This window comes from Ovis aries, chromosome 5 (assembly GCF_016772045.2).
Source record: "Ovis aries strain OAR_USU_Benz2616 breed Rambouillet chromosome 5, ARS-UI_Ramb_v3.0, whole genome shotgun sequence".
In the NCBI taxonomy this organism is placed as follows: Eukaryota; Metazoa; Chordata; class Mammalia; order Artiodactyla; family Bovidae; genus Ovis; species Ovis aries.
Window position 1 is genome coordinate 16,932,004 of NC_056058.1, and position 16,222 is coordinate 16,948,225.

At 58.6% G+C, this 16,222-nt stretch overlaps 1 protein-coding gene across 3 annotated transcripts in view; it reads right to left on the reverse strand.

Annotated features, from left to right (window-relative positions):
- The window catches only part of KDM4B (lysine demethylase 4B), a 116,707-nt gene that overhangs the window by 16,557 nt on the left and 83,928 nt on the right, over positions 1-16,222 (reverse strand). For 2 of the 3 annotated variants that reach the window (XM_042250113.1, XM_027969831.2), the window contains 3 exons: positions 9,891-10,087; positions 3,640-3,741; positions 3,078-3,277 (listed from right to left, as the gene is read on the reverse strand). In XM_042250113.1, the coding sequence (XP_042106047.1) occupies positions 3,078-3,277; positions 3,640-3,741; positions 9,891-10,087 (499 nt within the window). The remainder of the gene's footprint in view (positions 1-3,077; positions 3,278-3,639; positions 3,742-9,890; positions 10,088-16,222) is intronic. The other variant, XM_027969833.2, reaches the window with a different exon arrangement.

Sequence of the window (16,222 nt, forward strand, 5' to 3'; positions counted from 1 at the left end):
CTGCCTTCTGTTAAGGGCTTGGCCCAGGGCCCAGGGCCCAGGCTGGGGGCAGGGGAAGCTGATGGAGCAGGGTGGGGGCCCGGGGCAGGCGGGAGGGGAAGCAGCCCCCGTCCCCAGGCCCAGCGACACATCAGCCAGCCTGGCTCCTCTTGTTCCGTGGTGTCCAGGCTCCTCTACCCTGCCCACCCCGTGCCTCCTCTGTCAGGCAGCCTCCTGAGTGTGAGTGGCACGTGCGGTCCTGATGCAAACATAGAACAAAGACTCCATCTGCATGCCCAAGGCAGTCGTTACACTCATAGCTTTGAGAGACTTTAAGCTGGCATGAAAGGAAGTCTAGAAACCACTTTAAAGTCTTCCACTCATTACTGGACACGTTTGCTGACACCCCTGGCTGCGAGCACTATTTATCTGATGCGTTCAGAGCGATCTTCCGCCAGAGTGATCTCCGACAGCCGCTGACCAGAGCGTGGTTCCCTGCTGTGGGAGCCCCCTGCCACACCCTGAAGGGACCCCTTCCTCTCTCAAGGGGCCCATGTTGCAGAAGATGCCCGAAAGTCCAGCTCCTTCTATTTGGGGCCCAGGCTCTGGGTTGGAACAGGGACGGGGTGACGAGTTGGGGAGCAGGGTCGCCTCCCTGGGAATGTCCCCACTCTTCCTGGGTCCACAGCCACACAACAAGGAACTCACCAAAGAACGTGGGCCCTGCAGCCCTTTGGAGAAGTCCTGGGGCCCTGGGCTGGGGCCCTGGAAGTAGAACAGAGGGGGCACAGAAGCCACGGAGGCGGGCGCGTATCCTGCCCAGTCCTATCTGCAGCACGTTTCCCTCTCAAAGGACACAGAGCCCACCTGCCACATCTCCCACTGTCTAGGTGGCAGCCTGCTCAGAACAGGGAAACCAGAGAGGAACCAGAGTCTCACCGTGGAAGAGGCCTTGCTGAGCGTAGGCATGAGGCCAGCTCTCGGGATCCCGAGTCACTGAGGCGGGGGCAGTGTTGCTGCAAGGGGCTGCATCCAGCAGGTGGTGATGGGGGCGGGGGGTGTCCCTTAACAGTCGATGGGATGAGTTACTAAGATGAGGTCATCATCGGGGTGGGCCCTCTGCCAGCGTGACCAGTGTCCTTGTGAACAGGCAAGACGGAGACGGGCTCACTGTGTGAGTGTGAAGCTGGCTGTCTACCAGCCGAGGAGTGAGGCCAGAACAGACCCTCCCCCACGTAGGAGCAGCCCCACAGCCACTCTGACCTTGGACTTCCTGCCTCCAGACCGGAGACACTGCCCCGTGGTTCCTGAAGCCCCGACTCGGGGCCTCAGTCAGGGCAGCTGAACAGACTCGGATGCTCCTTAAACATCCAGTGTCTGCCTGGCCTGTTTTCAGAACTTTAAGTAACTGGGATATGGGTGCAAGTGTTATATATATATACGAGGCTGCGTGTGAAGATCGGTGGCCCTGGGGAGGAGTGGTGGTCTTCACTGCAGCCTGGGACAGCTCCTGCCTCCGGTCTTGCAGCCCTGACCTCTCCTGACTTCTCTTCCTTGGGCCTGCATCCCTCTGGCTGCAGTGAAATCAACATATCCTCCTAACACGCACAAGTCCATTTGTGTTTGGTTCCTCCTTGTCTTTCAAAAACATCTCTGGTTTTTCCCATAAAGGTCTTATTTCTAGGGAGATTTGCTCCAGACTGCATCACTCTCTGGTTGCTTTTATCACAAGTGGGATCTTTGTGAAAACCACGTGTTCTGTAAACAAGTGTGATGTGGCTCTGGGTCTATTTCTATGGGGTGATCTCGCCTGCGCCCAGATGGTGCCAACATGCACTTCCCTCCCCCTGGCCTGCCTGCCTCCTCAGGCTGTCCAGACTCTCCTGGGTGGAGGTGGGCTATTTCACGAGGCCCACCGGGTAAGCAGCATGCCAGGCTATCTTCGGACACGCACCAATGTGATTTCCCAGGAAACTTTCTGATCTCCCCTGTCTCCAACTCAGGAGGCCCCTCGCAGGGACACACCCCCTTCCAGCCGGTGGAAACATCCAAGGTTCATGCCCGCCACACAGAGTCACATGGACAGTCACCTCGAACACCATATCATCTGTGACACCAGCCACAGGACCCCAAGGAGAGCCTGACCCCAAGCTGGGCAGGGGCCATGCTGAACTCATAAGCAACAAGACACAGGCCTGAGGACAGGCCGGGGGCCCTGACTGGAATCCTCCAGCAACCTACAGCCTGTGATGGGGGCCTGAGGCAGGGCTACCTGGAGATCTGCCAAAGGCCCCTCGCCTCACCCAGCCCCTCCTTCACACCTGGGCGGGGGGGCAGGTGCTACGTGCAAACATGTGAGCAGCTGAATCTGAAAATGAGGAAAACGAAGCCAGCTGTGGAAAAGAAAAGCAGCGCATAAAATGTGGGTGTGGCAGACGTTCACACACTCAAGGAGTAACACTCGTGGCTAACAGCCCCTGGGCGTGTAAAGGGCACAGTTCTGAGACACCCCACCACGGCGCCCAGATACACTTTTCTGTTCAACACCAGCAGGGAGGCAGGGCAGCCCCACCACAGCCATGTCCAGCTAGCAGCAGGGCGTCCTCTTCCCTGACTGACCAGATGGCACCTGTTACGGACTCAATGTCTGTCTCCCCAAGTTCATGCTGAACTCTGTGCCTCAGCGTCACGGGGCTGGGAGGTGACTGAGTCAAGGGGGGGGACCCTGGCGAAGCATCAGTGACCTTAGAGACCAGAAGGCTGAGGACACAGCGACAGAGGGTCGTGTGCACACCAGGAGGCAGGCCCTCCCCAGAACGGGGCCACGCCAGCACCCTGAGCTCCAGCATTCAGCACCAGTGAGCAAAGCCTAAGACTCTCAGCTGCTGGCCTGTGGACGCTGCCCCAGCCACCAGACGGGCTAGGACAGGCTCTCTTCGGTTTCTGGGAGGGGAAGGACTTTCCGGAGCAACCCCCCCGACCCCACACGAGAATGTGCATCTTTAGAAAGCACCTTCCTGCCCAGGACGCACACAGACTGGAGTGTGAAAGCGCAGGGCCTCCGGCCTGGCCAGCGCAGGCTGCCAAGCTGGACTGACCTTCTGAGCCCTCGGCCTCCCGGCCCTGTGGCAGCAGCTGGGCTTCCTCCTCCTCCTCCTCTGGGTCAGCCTCTGGTGCCGCCTCCTCTTTCGTGCTGCCTCCTGCCTCCTCCAGGAGGGCTGCCCCGGCTGCCCCCTCTCCAGGAGACCTGGGGTCGTCGGGCTTGGGCTTCTTGGGCTGGCTCCGTTTCCGGTGAGACCTGGAAAGGGAGACGCATCAGAGGGGAGGTGAAATGATGTAAGGGAGAAGCCCTGGGCCGTGCACTCAGCCCAGAGAGAGAACCCAGACAAGCGTCCCCCAGGAGGGCAGGGGAAGCAGGCCCCTGGGTGGGGTTGGCTCCTGGGGGCAGGGGTGGTAGAGGGAGAGAGGCCTGGGGGAGGGGAGGATGATGGCGAGGGTGGGCAGTATCAAGCAGGTGCGATGGCAGCTCGTGATGGGATGCAGGGATGGACGGCTCTAAGAGCCTGTGTGTGGAGGGCGCGGGGGAGACAGGAGTGTGAACCCGGGTGGAAATAGCAGCTGGTGGAAAATGCCTGCGTGACGGACAAATGGTGCACTTACGAGAGCCCCGGTCTCCTGGTCTGCTCTTTCTTCCTCTCTAGACTGGGTTTTCTCTCCTCCTCAGTCTTTTTCCAGTGTCTGTTTTCCTTCAGACTAATTTGTCTAGAATGTAAACGTCAGGGGGTTTTTCTCTAGGGCTCGTGTTAACCCCAGATGGCTCACCGCCTGGGCTTTCCCTGTGTCTCCACCCACAGGAGCTCTGTGCCCAGAGCCTGCAGTGATCCCGCAACCCTTTGTCTAAGCTGCACCCGGCCCCCAACCCCTGCCCCTGCCTCCAGGGACTGAGGGAGGTCCTCGGGCCCCAAGTGAGCATCCCAGATTAGGCTGAGCTACAGCTTCTTAGTGAAAACCAGGGGGAATCAGGGTTAAAAAGAAGAAAGGAAAGCGATAAGGGGGGCGGGCTGCAGGTTAGTGGCCAGGGCACCTCTGCCAGGCTCGGGGCTGGGAGGATGTCTCTGCCAGTTCCCAGAACCTTCCAGGGAGGGAACAGAGCAGTTTAGAGACCACGGGAGGTGTGTGACTGGCCCAGGAGTTGGGGCAGAGGTGGGGTGTGGACCAGCCCAGGCTGCAGGCTAGGGCTTCCCGCCCGGGGGAGCGCTCCAGGTGCCCTGGCGGGCTCAGACACCAAGACCTTCCCGGAGAGTCTAGGCACTAACAAGGACCAAGCGCTCAATGAGGAACCATCTGACTGGGGCTGGGTGGGCGGGGCCCCCAAGGGCTCCAGATGCCAGGACCCCCACCTCCTCCTGGGGTGTCTGTGGTGGCCCTAGCCCTTGACACTGGCTCCTGGAAAGCCTACTTCTAACTGTCCCCTGATGCTAACCACTGACCACTTCTGGTCCTTTGCTGCTGGCTGCCTGTCCAGCAGGCCCCTACCCCTGGCTGGCAGCTGCTCTATGCCCTGAGTCCAGGCATGGCCCAGCGTGTGACACGCCCTACTTGATGTTGGCAGCATGGACCACCCCGATGGCCACAGGCGGGAGTGGGGAGCATTCCAGGGAGGGCGTGGCATGGGCAGAGCATGGCATCACACACAGCATGGCGTGCAGGGGTGCACGGCGATGGGGAGGGGTGCGGGAGAACAGGCAGGCATGGCAAGGTGGGAGGGAGCCCGAGAGACTCAGGCCCACTGGGGGACACTCTCCACACTGGGTGAAGCCCTGACTCAGAGACAGGTGGGAAGCTGCGGGCTTTTCACTCACGGTAACCTGGAGGCTTCTCTCAGGGTCTGGGGACGCTGCAGGGCCAGGTGCCCAAGCGAACCCCTACACTGGCCACCACACCCAGAAGGCTGTCCTCCTCCTGGCCACTCACCTGGCCTCTGTGTCCTGCAGCAAGTTCCCTCCCCCCACCTGGAACCAGCCCCAGAGGCCACTTCAGACCCTGCCCTGCCCACTTTCAGGGTCCCTAGAGAGCCCAGACTCTCCTTAGCCCCCAACCCACTACTGAGAGGCTTCCCCAGTGGCTCAGCGGTAAAGAATTCGCCTGCCAGTGCAAGAGACACAGGTTCAATCCTTGATCTGGGAAGATCTCACATGCCGCGGGGCAACTAAGCCTGTGCGCCCCAACCAACTGAAGCCCATGCGCCCTAAAGCCTGTGCTCCACAAGAGAAGCAACCACAATGAGAAGCCCACGTGCACCTGGAGAGTAGCCCCTGATTGTCATAACTAGAGAAAGCCGTAACTAGAGAAAGTCTTCATTGACTAGCAAAGAAGACCCAGTACAGCCACAAATACATAAATATATAAAATTAGCAAACACACCACTGGACTCAGAGCTCTGTCCCTAGCACCAAAACCCCCAGCAGCTACTGGGCCTCACTAGTTTGAGGACTCCCCATGATAAGTGAAACTAGGCACAAAGGTGAAGGCAAAGGACTGTGCCCTCCTGCAAAGGGGACAGCAAAGTGAATGCTGCATGCAAAGAAAATCTGTTTCGTGAGAACATCAGCTGGGAACAACACTGGGAGGATCCGGGGCTAACAGCTGGAGGAGGTACATCACCTCACACACCCTAATCACTGTCTGGCTGCCACGGGATCCCTGGGGCCACCTCCATATCATGTCTTTCTGATCCCATAAACATAGCTTGTCCATGAGCAGCTGACCTGCTTGCACTGCAGTCTTTGCTTTCTCGTCCTGGAGTCAGTAACTGGCCTCCTATCCCTGATGCTTAGTGTTCCTAGCTATCTCCAAGTTCTCAGTGCTGCCTCCTGGGCAGGGCTCATTTGCTTCCAAATGACAACCCAGGGCCACCCCCTTATCTGAGGCTGCCTTGGACTCTCTTGAATTGGATCCAGTTTCCTCGACCGCATGTCTCTCGTGGTTGATGCCCTTGTTTAGCCGGAGCACATCCTCCAGCAGCTTTCTTCGGCAGGAGGGGAAACCTGGGACTTGCTCCCTTCCCACACGTGGTTGGTAACTTGGCTGGGTCCATACTTCTGGGCTGAAACGACTGCTCTCCTGACCTTTGAGGGCCTTGTCCTTTGTCTACTAGCTTGCAGCATCACAATCGCCAAGTTCGATTCCATTTGGGCCCCATGTTCTTTCTGTTGACCTGTTTATTTGTTCCAGAGGCTTGGGTGTCTTCTGTCTAACCCATGTTGTGAAGTGTCTCCCAACCCACCTCTTACATCTCTTTTCTCTCTTAAATGCCCAAGTGCCACCTCTTCTAAAAGTCTCTTTTTTACGCAGCAGGTTCTTCCATAAATGTCAAGTCACCCACTCTCTCAGGGAAGAAGTAAGTTTTCTTCTGCTCATTGTCGGCCTCTTCTGCAAGGTCCTGCTTTTTGTTTGAGACCCTTTTGCACTGAATTTCCTCAGAGGTTTAGGGGGCAGCCTGTGGTCATGGCCCCTTCTGAGAGGCCAGGAGGTGATGGTGGGGGAAGGCTCAGGAGCACGGCATGGTCAGGGTAGCTGGTGGGAGTGAGCTGGACGCACAGTGGTGTCCAGTCTGGCCAGGGCATCAGGCGCAGGGAGGTGGGGAGACCAGGCCAGCCCCTCACAGGTCTGGGGGCAGCAGAGGGGACAGGGATGTCCTCTCTGACTCCTCGTTTCCATGGTGAGTGAGGATGGTAGGTAGAGAGGAGGTGGGTGGGAGCTGCAGGGCTGGGTAAGTGAGGCTGGTGGGCTCTTGCCTCCTATGGGGGCAGCTGGAGGTCCCACCAGAGGCAGCAGCAGAGGCTGGGGAGGGACGAGGACCATGTACTCAGAGACAAGCACGCCGCCCCCCAACCGAGCCTGGCTGCTCAGATGCTCTGTGCAGGGTGCACATGACGGGCAGGCGGAACACACACCTGCGGGAACATGAGGGCGCCACAGCGCCTGTTGGAAATAATCAGGAGCCGAGCGGAAAGGACTGTCTACATACGGAGAAGGGCTGCTCAGGCAGGAGTGGGGGCGGGGGAGTGTGGCCAAGACACCAGCTGGGCAGAGCACCAGCAAGGACAAGGTCACAGGTCATGGGTCCTGTTTGTCACAGGGTGGGGTCAGCTCACTAGACAAGATTTAGGGATTAGAAGTAAATCCACGAGTGTCGTTTTTCTCCTAAAGGGGCCAACACCAGATTCTGCTCTGTGGTGACATCTGGGGTGTGGTACTGGGAGGGGGCAGGAAGGCTGGGCCCTCGGGGGTGGCGGCGGCTGGATGAGCTGTCTGAGCCAGGACTGAGGAGCCACTGTAGTGACCCAGAAGAGGTGGCGAGGGTACAGAGGGTACACAGGGACATGGGGGGCAGGGGGGCCCACAGACGGCAGGTGAGGAGCCCACCCCAATGGGGGCGTGTGTGGGTGTCACACTTGGGGGGTGATCCTGGGATCGAGTGGGTGGAGCCTAGGATGCTGCTGCTCCAGCACCCCCAGAGCTTGGACGGTCCCCTCAGAGGATGTCAGCAGGCCTGGAGGGAGACTCTGGCCTAGGGATAGACTCAGGTTTATCCCAACCTGAGGACGTTGTCTCAGCGCTCCCCGCTGCTCCCGGCAGCCCAAGAGGAGGGGAGGCTCTCTGCTGAGCGCTTCTGTTGTCTCTCGCCCACAATTTGTTCTGTTCTCCCCCAACAATCTGGCCTGAGACAAGGATATTTGGGTGGTGCCCCCCCCTTCAACCAACTCTCCAACAAGGGAGGCTCAGGGAGCTGGTGGCCCTGGAGGCCAGGCACAGCTGGGTGAGGGCAGGGCAGCCAGCAGGGAAGCTCACAAGGGCCTCTGCTGCTAGTGGGGGGCCTCAGCACCCAGCCAGGGCTTGGGGCTCCACACCTGAGCCCTTCATCTGTCAGCCTCTTCACAGAATGCCCCCCCACAAAGTGGGGGACTCGGCCTTATCTCACATACTAAACGTATCCTTGGGAACATGACCTAATTGGTCATTCAGTCCCAGGCTGGCATACAGAGAGAGAAGGTGGGAAGGAGCCCTGTGCTGTGGGACACATTGGCGGGGGCGGGGGAGTCGCTGGGGGGCGCGGGGTTCTTCCTCTGTACACAGACAGCTCCAGTGTGGCCTGGCCTGAGGCCTTGTCCTTGTCCTCTGGGCAGGCTCCTCTCACAGCCCCTCATCCCTTTCCTCCCCCTGGAGTGAGCCCTGAATCGCTCCACTGACCAGTTAGCCTGAGCCACCACCAGCCAACCGTCCTGCAACGCTGGATCGGGTTGGGAGCCAGAAGCTGGACAGTCAGCAGGCTCACTTCCCGCTCTTGGGAGAGATGAAGAGCCACCCTGAGGCAGTACGCTCGGGGAGGAACACACAGGAGAGCGGGAAATCAAAGAGAGAGACAGCAGAAGCGATCAGCAGAGAGCCTCCCCTCCCTCAGGCTATCAGGAGTAGCGGGAGCGCTGAGACATGTCCTCAGAGAGGGGGCGAGGGTGGAAACACACGGGTGAGAGCACAGAAAGGCGACCAGCCCCCTGGGAGAGAAGGCGCTGGGTGGTGTGCCCACTCAGCCAGGACGATTTCTCCCAGGGCGCCACCAAGGAGGCACTGCCCAAGGAGTGAAGTGGCCGAGCCCCTCAGCCTTCAGGGACCAGGCTCTGGGGAGGCACCATCCGTGGCCAGTGGGGACAAGCTCTGCCAGCAGTGACCGAGGGCCACAGACGGAAGCCTCGTGGAGGCCTGGATCTGCTCACTGTCTGTTTTGGTGTAGCCCGTAAACTGGGAATGGTGTTCGTGTTTTTCAGTGGTTCAGAAGTTAAAGGCTAATAACATTCTATGGCATGTGGAAATGGTATGAAATTCCCACTCCAATGTCCATAAATAAAGTAGTACTGAGACACACCACACTCACTGTTAACAGACTGTCTACAATCCAGGGTGACCTCCATGGAGCTGAGAGGTCACAGGAGAGCCTGCTGGGCCTCGAAGCCCAGACACAGACACATGTGATGCTCTGGGCTGCCCCATCTGCCCTAGCCATGCCCCAAGCCCGGTGAGGATCCGCTGACTGTTCCTTGGGCACCAAAACGGAATCTGTTTCAACTCTGTCTATGGGCAGCTCAGGCCTCGAGAGCCGGGATATTCCCCAGAGAAAGAACACGATGGAGATGGACACTTCCGAGGCTGCACGATGCTGTCTTTCTCTGCCACCCGCAACCTCCCGGCCAGATGCCAAGCGCAGATGCCGGGAGGGGTGGCCACGGTGCCCTCTCCTTCCCCACCTGACACCAGGCAGGAGCTGGGCAGGAACACGCATTCTGGGCAGGAGGGCTGGGAGGAGGCCTCTGAGGTGGAATGGGGGGCAGAGAGCGTCCAGGGGACAGGTCTATGTGACCACCCCCGTAACCACCATAACCACCATCTGCAAACAGGATGCAAGGAACACATTACCCGAGGCACCAGAACAAGCAGCCACAGACACGCTGGGCAGGAGTGAGGCTCCCATCTGGGTAGGGGGAGACCTTAGGCCCCACAGCTCCTGTCCTCGCTCAAGAGTCAAGAAGGGTCCTGCAGCCCCAATCCAGAAATGGGGCTCTCGCACCCAAGACAGTGAACCAAACACCTGAGACAGACAGTGTGTGGGGCCCTGAGAGGGCAGACAAGGAGTGAGAGGGAACCCGAGACCCTGGCAACATAGACAGCGCAGGCGGCGATGCCCTAGGAGTTGGAGGAAGAAGTCAGCCTGAGAATACACTTTGCTTCCGAAGCAGGAGAAATGGTGGAGGAGGGAAGCGGTGGGCGGGTGGTGGAGGAGGAGAGACGAGAAGAGGGAGAATGGGGGACCGCCTGCCTGGAGGAGCAGCGGCCGCGGCGGCCGGGCAGCTCACCTGCGCAGGAGCTTGGCCTTGAGCGAGGCCCGGGAGGCGCTCCAGGTACTCAGCTCGGGGCTGCTCAGGGCCGTGGGCCGCGTGTGGTCCAGCACCGTCAGGTCTTTGCCCTGCTTCCACAGCTCGTAGCGCTCCGGCTGCAGGATGCGCACGAAGACGTCCATGGAGATCTTGACCATGTCCTTCCGGCACGTGCACTGCATGGGGGCAAGGGAGAGACGGCTGAGCCCGTGGGCCTGCAAGCCCACCCCACCTGGGGCGTGCCGAACCCACCCGGTCCTCCCCAGCTCTCTCATGAGACAGGAAAGCGCCTCTTCTCACCCCAGTGGGGAGGGGGAGGGGGGAGACGCTGCTGCATTCCCCGCGGGCACCCCTGGCCACCCCCGCGAGTCACACCCCATCTGCAGTGGGTCCACTGCGGTGCCCAGACCCACTCAGGAGCCCAGAGGCCGCGTGGTCTGAGCTTCGGCCACCTGAAGTCACTTCAAACCAAACCCCCCTGAGTCAGACGCACGTGCCCCCAACCAGGTAAAACGCTCATGCAGTGTTTTGTAACAGCGGTGATTACAAAGGTTAGGAAGAGGGGAAAGCTGTCCATCTCCATGGGCCAGACAGAGAAGTGAAGGTGATGTGGAGAAGGTGCTCAAACGGCCCAGAGTCCCCGCCACTGGCTTCAGGGGAGGAGGCTGAGAGTCTGGGAGGCTTGGCACTGGACCCCAGGCGGGCAGAGCTCGCCACAATGCCAGCCTGGCCAGGGGAGCCCCTTGTGCCTGGGCATGGTAAGTGAGGGGCAAACAAGCCTGAGGAGGATGGGCTGAGATGGGGTCCTTCTGCACCCTCCTCTGCTGTGTAGACTCTCAACACCTCAACACACACACACCACGTGTTCTGGGAGCCTCTCCCTTGTATCGCACTGTCAGAAATGCCCCGGAACCAGGCCCCAAGCAGGAGGCACCGTGGATGTCCCAGGGAGCTGGGGGCTGGAGAAGCCCGGCAAGGACTGCAGAAGCTGGGCTCAGGACAGCGCGCCTTCAGTCAAGAGAAGGAAGCCAGGCAGCCCTGGCCTTCCACTTACCTGTGGGCCGAGGCCATGGCGAGATAGTAGGAGGGACAGAGGGGACCACTGTTTAGGGCAGGGCTGGTGACCTGCCCACAGAGAGTGGAAAGGACCAAAGACTGGAAGCTTCCACCTCCATGGGTTACTGAGCTCTGTGACAACCTCTCAGCTCTGTCGTCACTTGGGAAGCAGCAAGACCAACTTATAAACGCATGGGGGTAGGCGAATGCCAGTGAAACTACTGCCAAAAGAGGCAGAGGGCTGGATGTGGCACAGGCCATGGTTTGCCAGCTCCAGGGGTAGACTCCAGGGCAGGGATCCCCAACCCAGTCCTGGTCCACAGCTTGTTATGAACCTCCTGCCCAGCAGGAGGTGACCAGGAGGCAAAACAGAAACCACCCCCCATTCCCAGGTCCGTGGAAAAATTTCATCTTCCACAAAACCGGTCCCCGGTGAAAAAAAGGTTGGGAACCACTGCTGGAGAGGAAAGGCCAGCTTCGGGGAGAGGCGCTTCCTTGGGGTGGGCTTGACCTGCAGGGCTGTGCTCGCCTTCCTCTGAAGGGTATGGTCCTCGCCTCCTTAGGGGGCCACGCCAGTCCCAGGAGTGGCAACAGGAGGCCGCAGGGCGGCTGCCCCTAGGAGCACCTGCACTGCCACCTCTGCAGCTCTGCTCCAATGCCCGCCTGTCAGAGAAACAGGCACAGGAGATGCTTATTCCCAAAACCACAGTTTAAAAATGTCTCAGGATTTTTATGTCCCAGGTTGAGTGTGTATGCACATGCCCCCGCAGGTAAATGCAAGCGTGTGTATGGATGCGCATATGTATGAATGCATTTATAATTGGATATGCACTTATTTTTTCATCCCATACAATTTCAAAGGATGTTATGAATGCGTTTCCATGTTAAATGCGCGTCTTGCCTCTGTGTACAACCGTCTCCGTGTACAACCACCTCCGTCACTGCCACTTTCTCAATGGAAATGAAGGGAGCAGAAGGAAAAGACTTAATTGAATGCAGCAATTACGTACCTACCCTGACAAGTCCTTCCCAACCTCCCTCAGCTGGCTCAGAAACAGTGAGATATTTACAACCTGGAAGTCTGAGGATGCTGGGCAGGGAGGTGGGGGGCAAACGTAGCATTTCTTGCAGCCCCTACTCCCCAACCCTGCCTGCTCCCAGGCCAGATCTGGGAGCTCAGTGTGGGGACAGCAATAAGCCAACCACATCAAGTGCGAGGGAATACTTACGACCCAGCGATTTCCAGCAAACTCAATCATTTAATGAAAAATTGTACGAGAGAGAGAGGCTGGCAGTACAATCTGGCTGTGGAGTGGCAGGGGTCCAGATGGCGCCTGGGTTCTGGGATCCTGGCCGGCTGCGGCCTGGTCGGTGTGGCCACCAACAGCAGCTTGAGGGATTTGTATCGAGTGACCATGCAATTGTTTTTCCTTAAGTAATTAATAAAAGCACCCATGTGCGCCCTGGAGGGGATGGCGCAGACCTGGGGCATGTCATCATGGCCTATAGCCCAGCCAGGGTCAGTGCCAGGAACAGCAGCCCTCATGTCTCCGTGTGGTCCTTGGTGGGGCAGGGCTGGTTGCTGGTGGGCATGGAGGTGCGGGGAGCATGGGCACTGGCGAGAAAGCAGTGGGAGGGACGGAGCCAAGGCTCCATGGGTCCTGGGGGACAGAAGAGATACCTCTGGTTTAGGACAGGGAAACAGTCACCTCCATGGGCAGAGCAGCTGAGCCCAGGGTTGCAGACACCATAGACCCATCACCTTGTTTCAGCTCACAGTTTGGCAGAGAAATCTGCTAAGACCAGCGAAAAGAACTTGCAGGGCTGAGCACACCAGAGCACCCCCTCGCCCCCACAGCCCCAACCCTTGCCGTCTCCTGATTTAAGACCCCCGCACAGTGGAACTGCCCACAGCGCTGTTCCATCTGGGCCTGTGAATAAGGATGGGGCCATGAGCTGCCGGGCTGGCCTGGAAAGGGGGCTCGGGCCACGACCCTCAGGGCAGCCTGTCTGGCTCCCAGCCAATCCTGAGGCCCTGCCAGAGCCACTAAAGCTGACTGCATCTTCTACTGTCCCTCCAGTGCCCGTGCTCAGCAGCCCTGTCAGCTGGGACCAGCCGGAAAGCGTTCTCCCCGGGTGCCTGCCAGCCAGTAGTTCTGATGGAGAGATGGGCTGGAAGGCGGGGAGGACCGCTGGCCCCCTGTAGCCTGAGCGTGCCCCAGGGGCCTCTGTACCTTAAAGACTTGGCCCCCAGAGCTGCAGGGCGGGGCTCCTGTTTTGGAGCGTCCTGCACCAGGCAGCACTTGGGGCAAGGGGCCACCCGCAGACAGCAGGAGCAAAGCAAGGGGCAGGGGCTGGGGTGGGACACACGCTGCACTGGGCCTGGGCCCCGTGGCCAGGAGGCGAGAGGCTGCACTGGCTGTGGGTCCCTGCCCACCTCCAGGGTGGGCCTGTCCACAGGGGGCTCTGGGCCCCCGTTGACTGGGCCCCACCCCCAAATTCTGTGGCCTCCCCCCATGTTGCAAGCAGAGGGAGGAAGTGCCTCAACACTCAGAACAAAACAGGCTCAGATGCAGCCTTTCATCAAGGGGGTCCGACAGCCCCACAAAGTGCAGCTCAGAGAGCCCTTGACTGGCCAAGTTAATTAACCAGCGGGACACAGAAGGAACAGAGCTGTTTAAAGTGACAGCAGAGAGGAGACACAAGGCCTCCGCTCCCACATCCCCCACCAGAGGAGGAGGGACAGGATGAACCCCATCTGCCCTGGCAGCAGACAGCGGCAACATGCAGAGCGGAAGGCTGGCAACAGGGAGGGTGAGGGCGCAGCTCTGACCACCGGAGGGGAGGCCTCCCCTCCCAAGGACCACACCTAAGGGCGTGAAATCCAAAGACTGCTGCTGCAGCACACAAACACACTGTGTGTGCACGCACACACCACGTGCACACACCTCAGGACAACTCTAGCCACACCACTCTACACCTGCGGACCGACTAGACAGGTGCGGAGCCCGCAGACAGCCCTGCGGGGGCTGGTAACTAGTCCTAAACACCAGCTCAACTACAGAAATGGTCTCAGGAGGGGTCTGCTGTCATAAGAAATACAGCATGCATAATCACAATTACAGTACAGTCCCAGTTACAACCAAAAATCTTCAGAGAAAGCCAAGGGCGTTTGTCAAACCCCAACCACAGTTCTTTTTATGGGAGAATGGGGATTAAATGATTTTGTGGCTTTTTCTCTTTCCAAATCTCTTTATTGAGCAGGTACATCATTTAAGTTGGTTGAGAGCCAGGCAGATTATGGAATCTGGCCTGCCACATGTTTTTGTAAATAAAGTTTTATTGGCACATGGCCCCAGCTACAGTCACATTAATGCTACCACAGGGCCAAGCAGTCACACAGAGACTAGAAGGCCCCCAAATCCACAAATATTCACTATCTTATCCTTTAAAGAAAGTTTGAAAAACCTTAAGTCACAAAATCCCTCTTACAAGGTATCCTGAAGCCCTGACCCCCTCAATGTGTCTGTACATACAGAGAAGGAATCAGGAGGTGAAGAAGGTTAAATGAGGTCAAGCGGCTGGGGCCCTAACTCTATAGAACCAGTGTCCTTATAAGAAGAATAGGCTAGACAAACAGGACTCCGGCCCCCGCCACCCCCAGGTGAAGACACAGCAGGAAGCTGGCAGTCCACGTACCAGGACTGGAGTTCCTACCAGGAAGCCAACCCCAGCAGCACCCTGGTCTCAGGCTCCCGGACTCAGGAAATGCGAGGGATAAGTATCTGCAGTTCAGCTGCCCAGTTATCAGTACTGCGATCCAGCAGCCTCAGTTGACAGAAGACTGGTATCTATGTGGAAACCTACTATGGGCCCAGTGTTCACTGAGGAGAGTGAGCTGCACACTCCCCACCACCTGCTGTCAGGATCCGGTGCTCACAGGTACCAGGAAGCACCTAGAACCTGGCGTGTGGAGGCCCAGCCCTGGAATCACCTCCTCTAGGCTGCACCTGCCTTCATACCAGCAACCCAAGCCAGCTGCTCTTGGGAGAACACACCCCCACCCCCAGAGCTCACTGGGACCTTGGTGGGCCTGGGCCAGTGGCGCACACCCCCTAGCTGGGCCTGGACCCCATCTCAAAGGGGACCGGGAGGCTGGACAAAGGGACCAGCCCCATGTAGTCTGGGGGCACCAAGTCTGCTTCTTAGAGAGTGCTAGCTCCTAACCTCAAGCCACAGATCTCATATTTTGCCAGGCCAGCCCGAGGTTTTCTGACTTAACAACGCCAGTGTTCACAAGTAGAGGAACATGGGAATCAAGGTCCCTGAATGACACCTAAAGAATGAAGGGGTCAGTCCCTCAGTCACCTTGCCAGGGCCTCTGGCAGAAGACACAAGAGGGCCAGTCTTGACGGTGAGTTTTATTCTATTTCTCATGCTGGGGGGTGTGCAAGTGGGGCCCCTTTTCTTACTGAATCCACCCTAATACATTGCACCCCCCAGCAGCCATGTTCTATTCACACCTCAGAGATGCATCTAAGACGAGGCCCAAGGTCCAGGCTTGGCTCCGTCTCATCTCAGAGCAAGACGGATACAAACCTTCCTGGAGCTTCAGAACAGTCTGACAAGCACATTCCAAGGCTTCAGTTTCCCGAGATTTGGGCATTTAAAAAGACAGGCTCTGATCTAAATTAGATTTGGCAATTGAAGCCGTAAAGTCCCAGAGCAAAATGGTTTCCCACTTTTAGCTCTCACGTTGGAACCGTCACGCCCTCCTTACTACTCAGGCTAAATGGCTGTGGCCCCTCAGCCCAGTGACAGGCCTGGCCCTGCAGCAGCTTCCAGGGAGATGGGGAGAAACTTCCTTAAATACCTGCGGAGGGGGGCAGGAACTCAGGGCCAAGATGGGCCACACCCCCTGAGGTCCCGCTGAGCTACCCCCCGTGGCTGCCAGGACCAGGGGCCCGCTGTGCGCTCTTCCAATCCAGCCCCTCCAGTTCTGGGCACTCTCTGCCTTTTCAAGGCCCTGGCGGGGGGTAGGAGCGCTCCTCCTGCCTCTTCACCTTCCTCCCAGTTACTGAGCCCCAGGGACTCACGAGGGTCCCCAAGGACCCCAGTGTACATGTGGCCGGCCTGCTTCAGTTCTGCAGAAGGAAGGGATTCACAGAGAGAAGGGGGTGAATGGGGGAGGGGAGAGGACAGAGGGGCTAGGAAGGAAGGGGGCAGGGAGGATTCAGGGCCATCAGGGTTTCCAC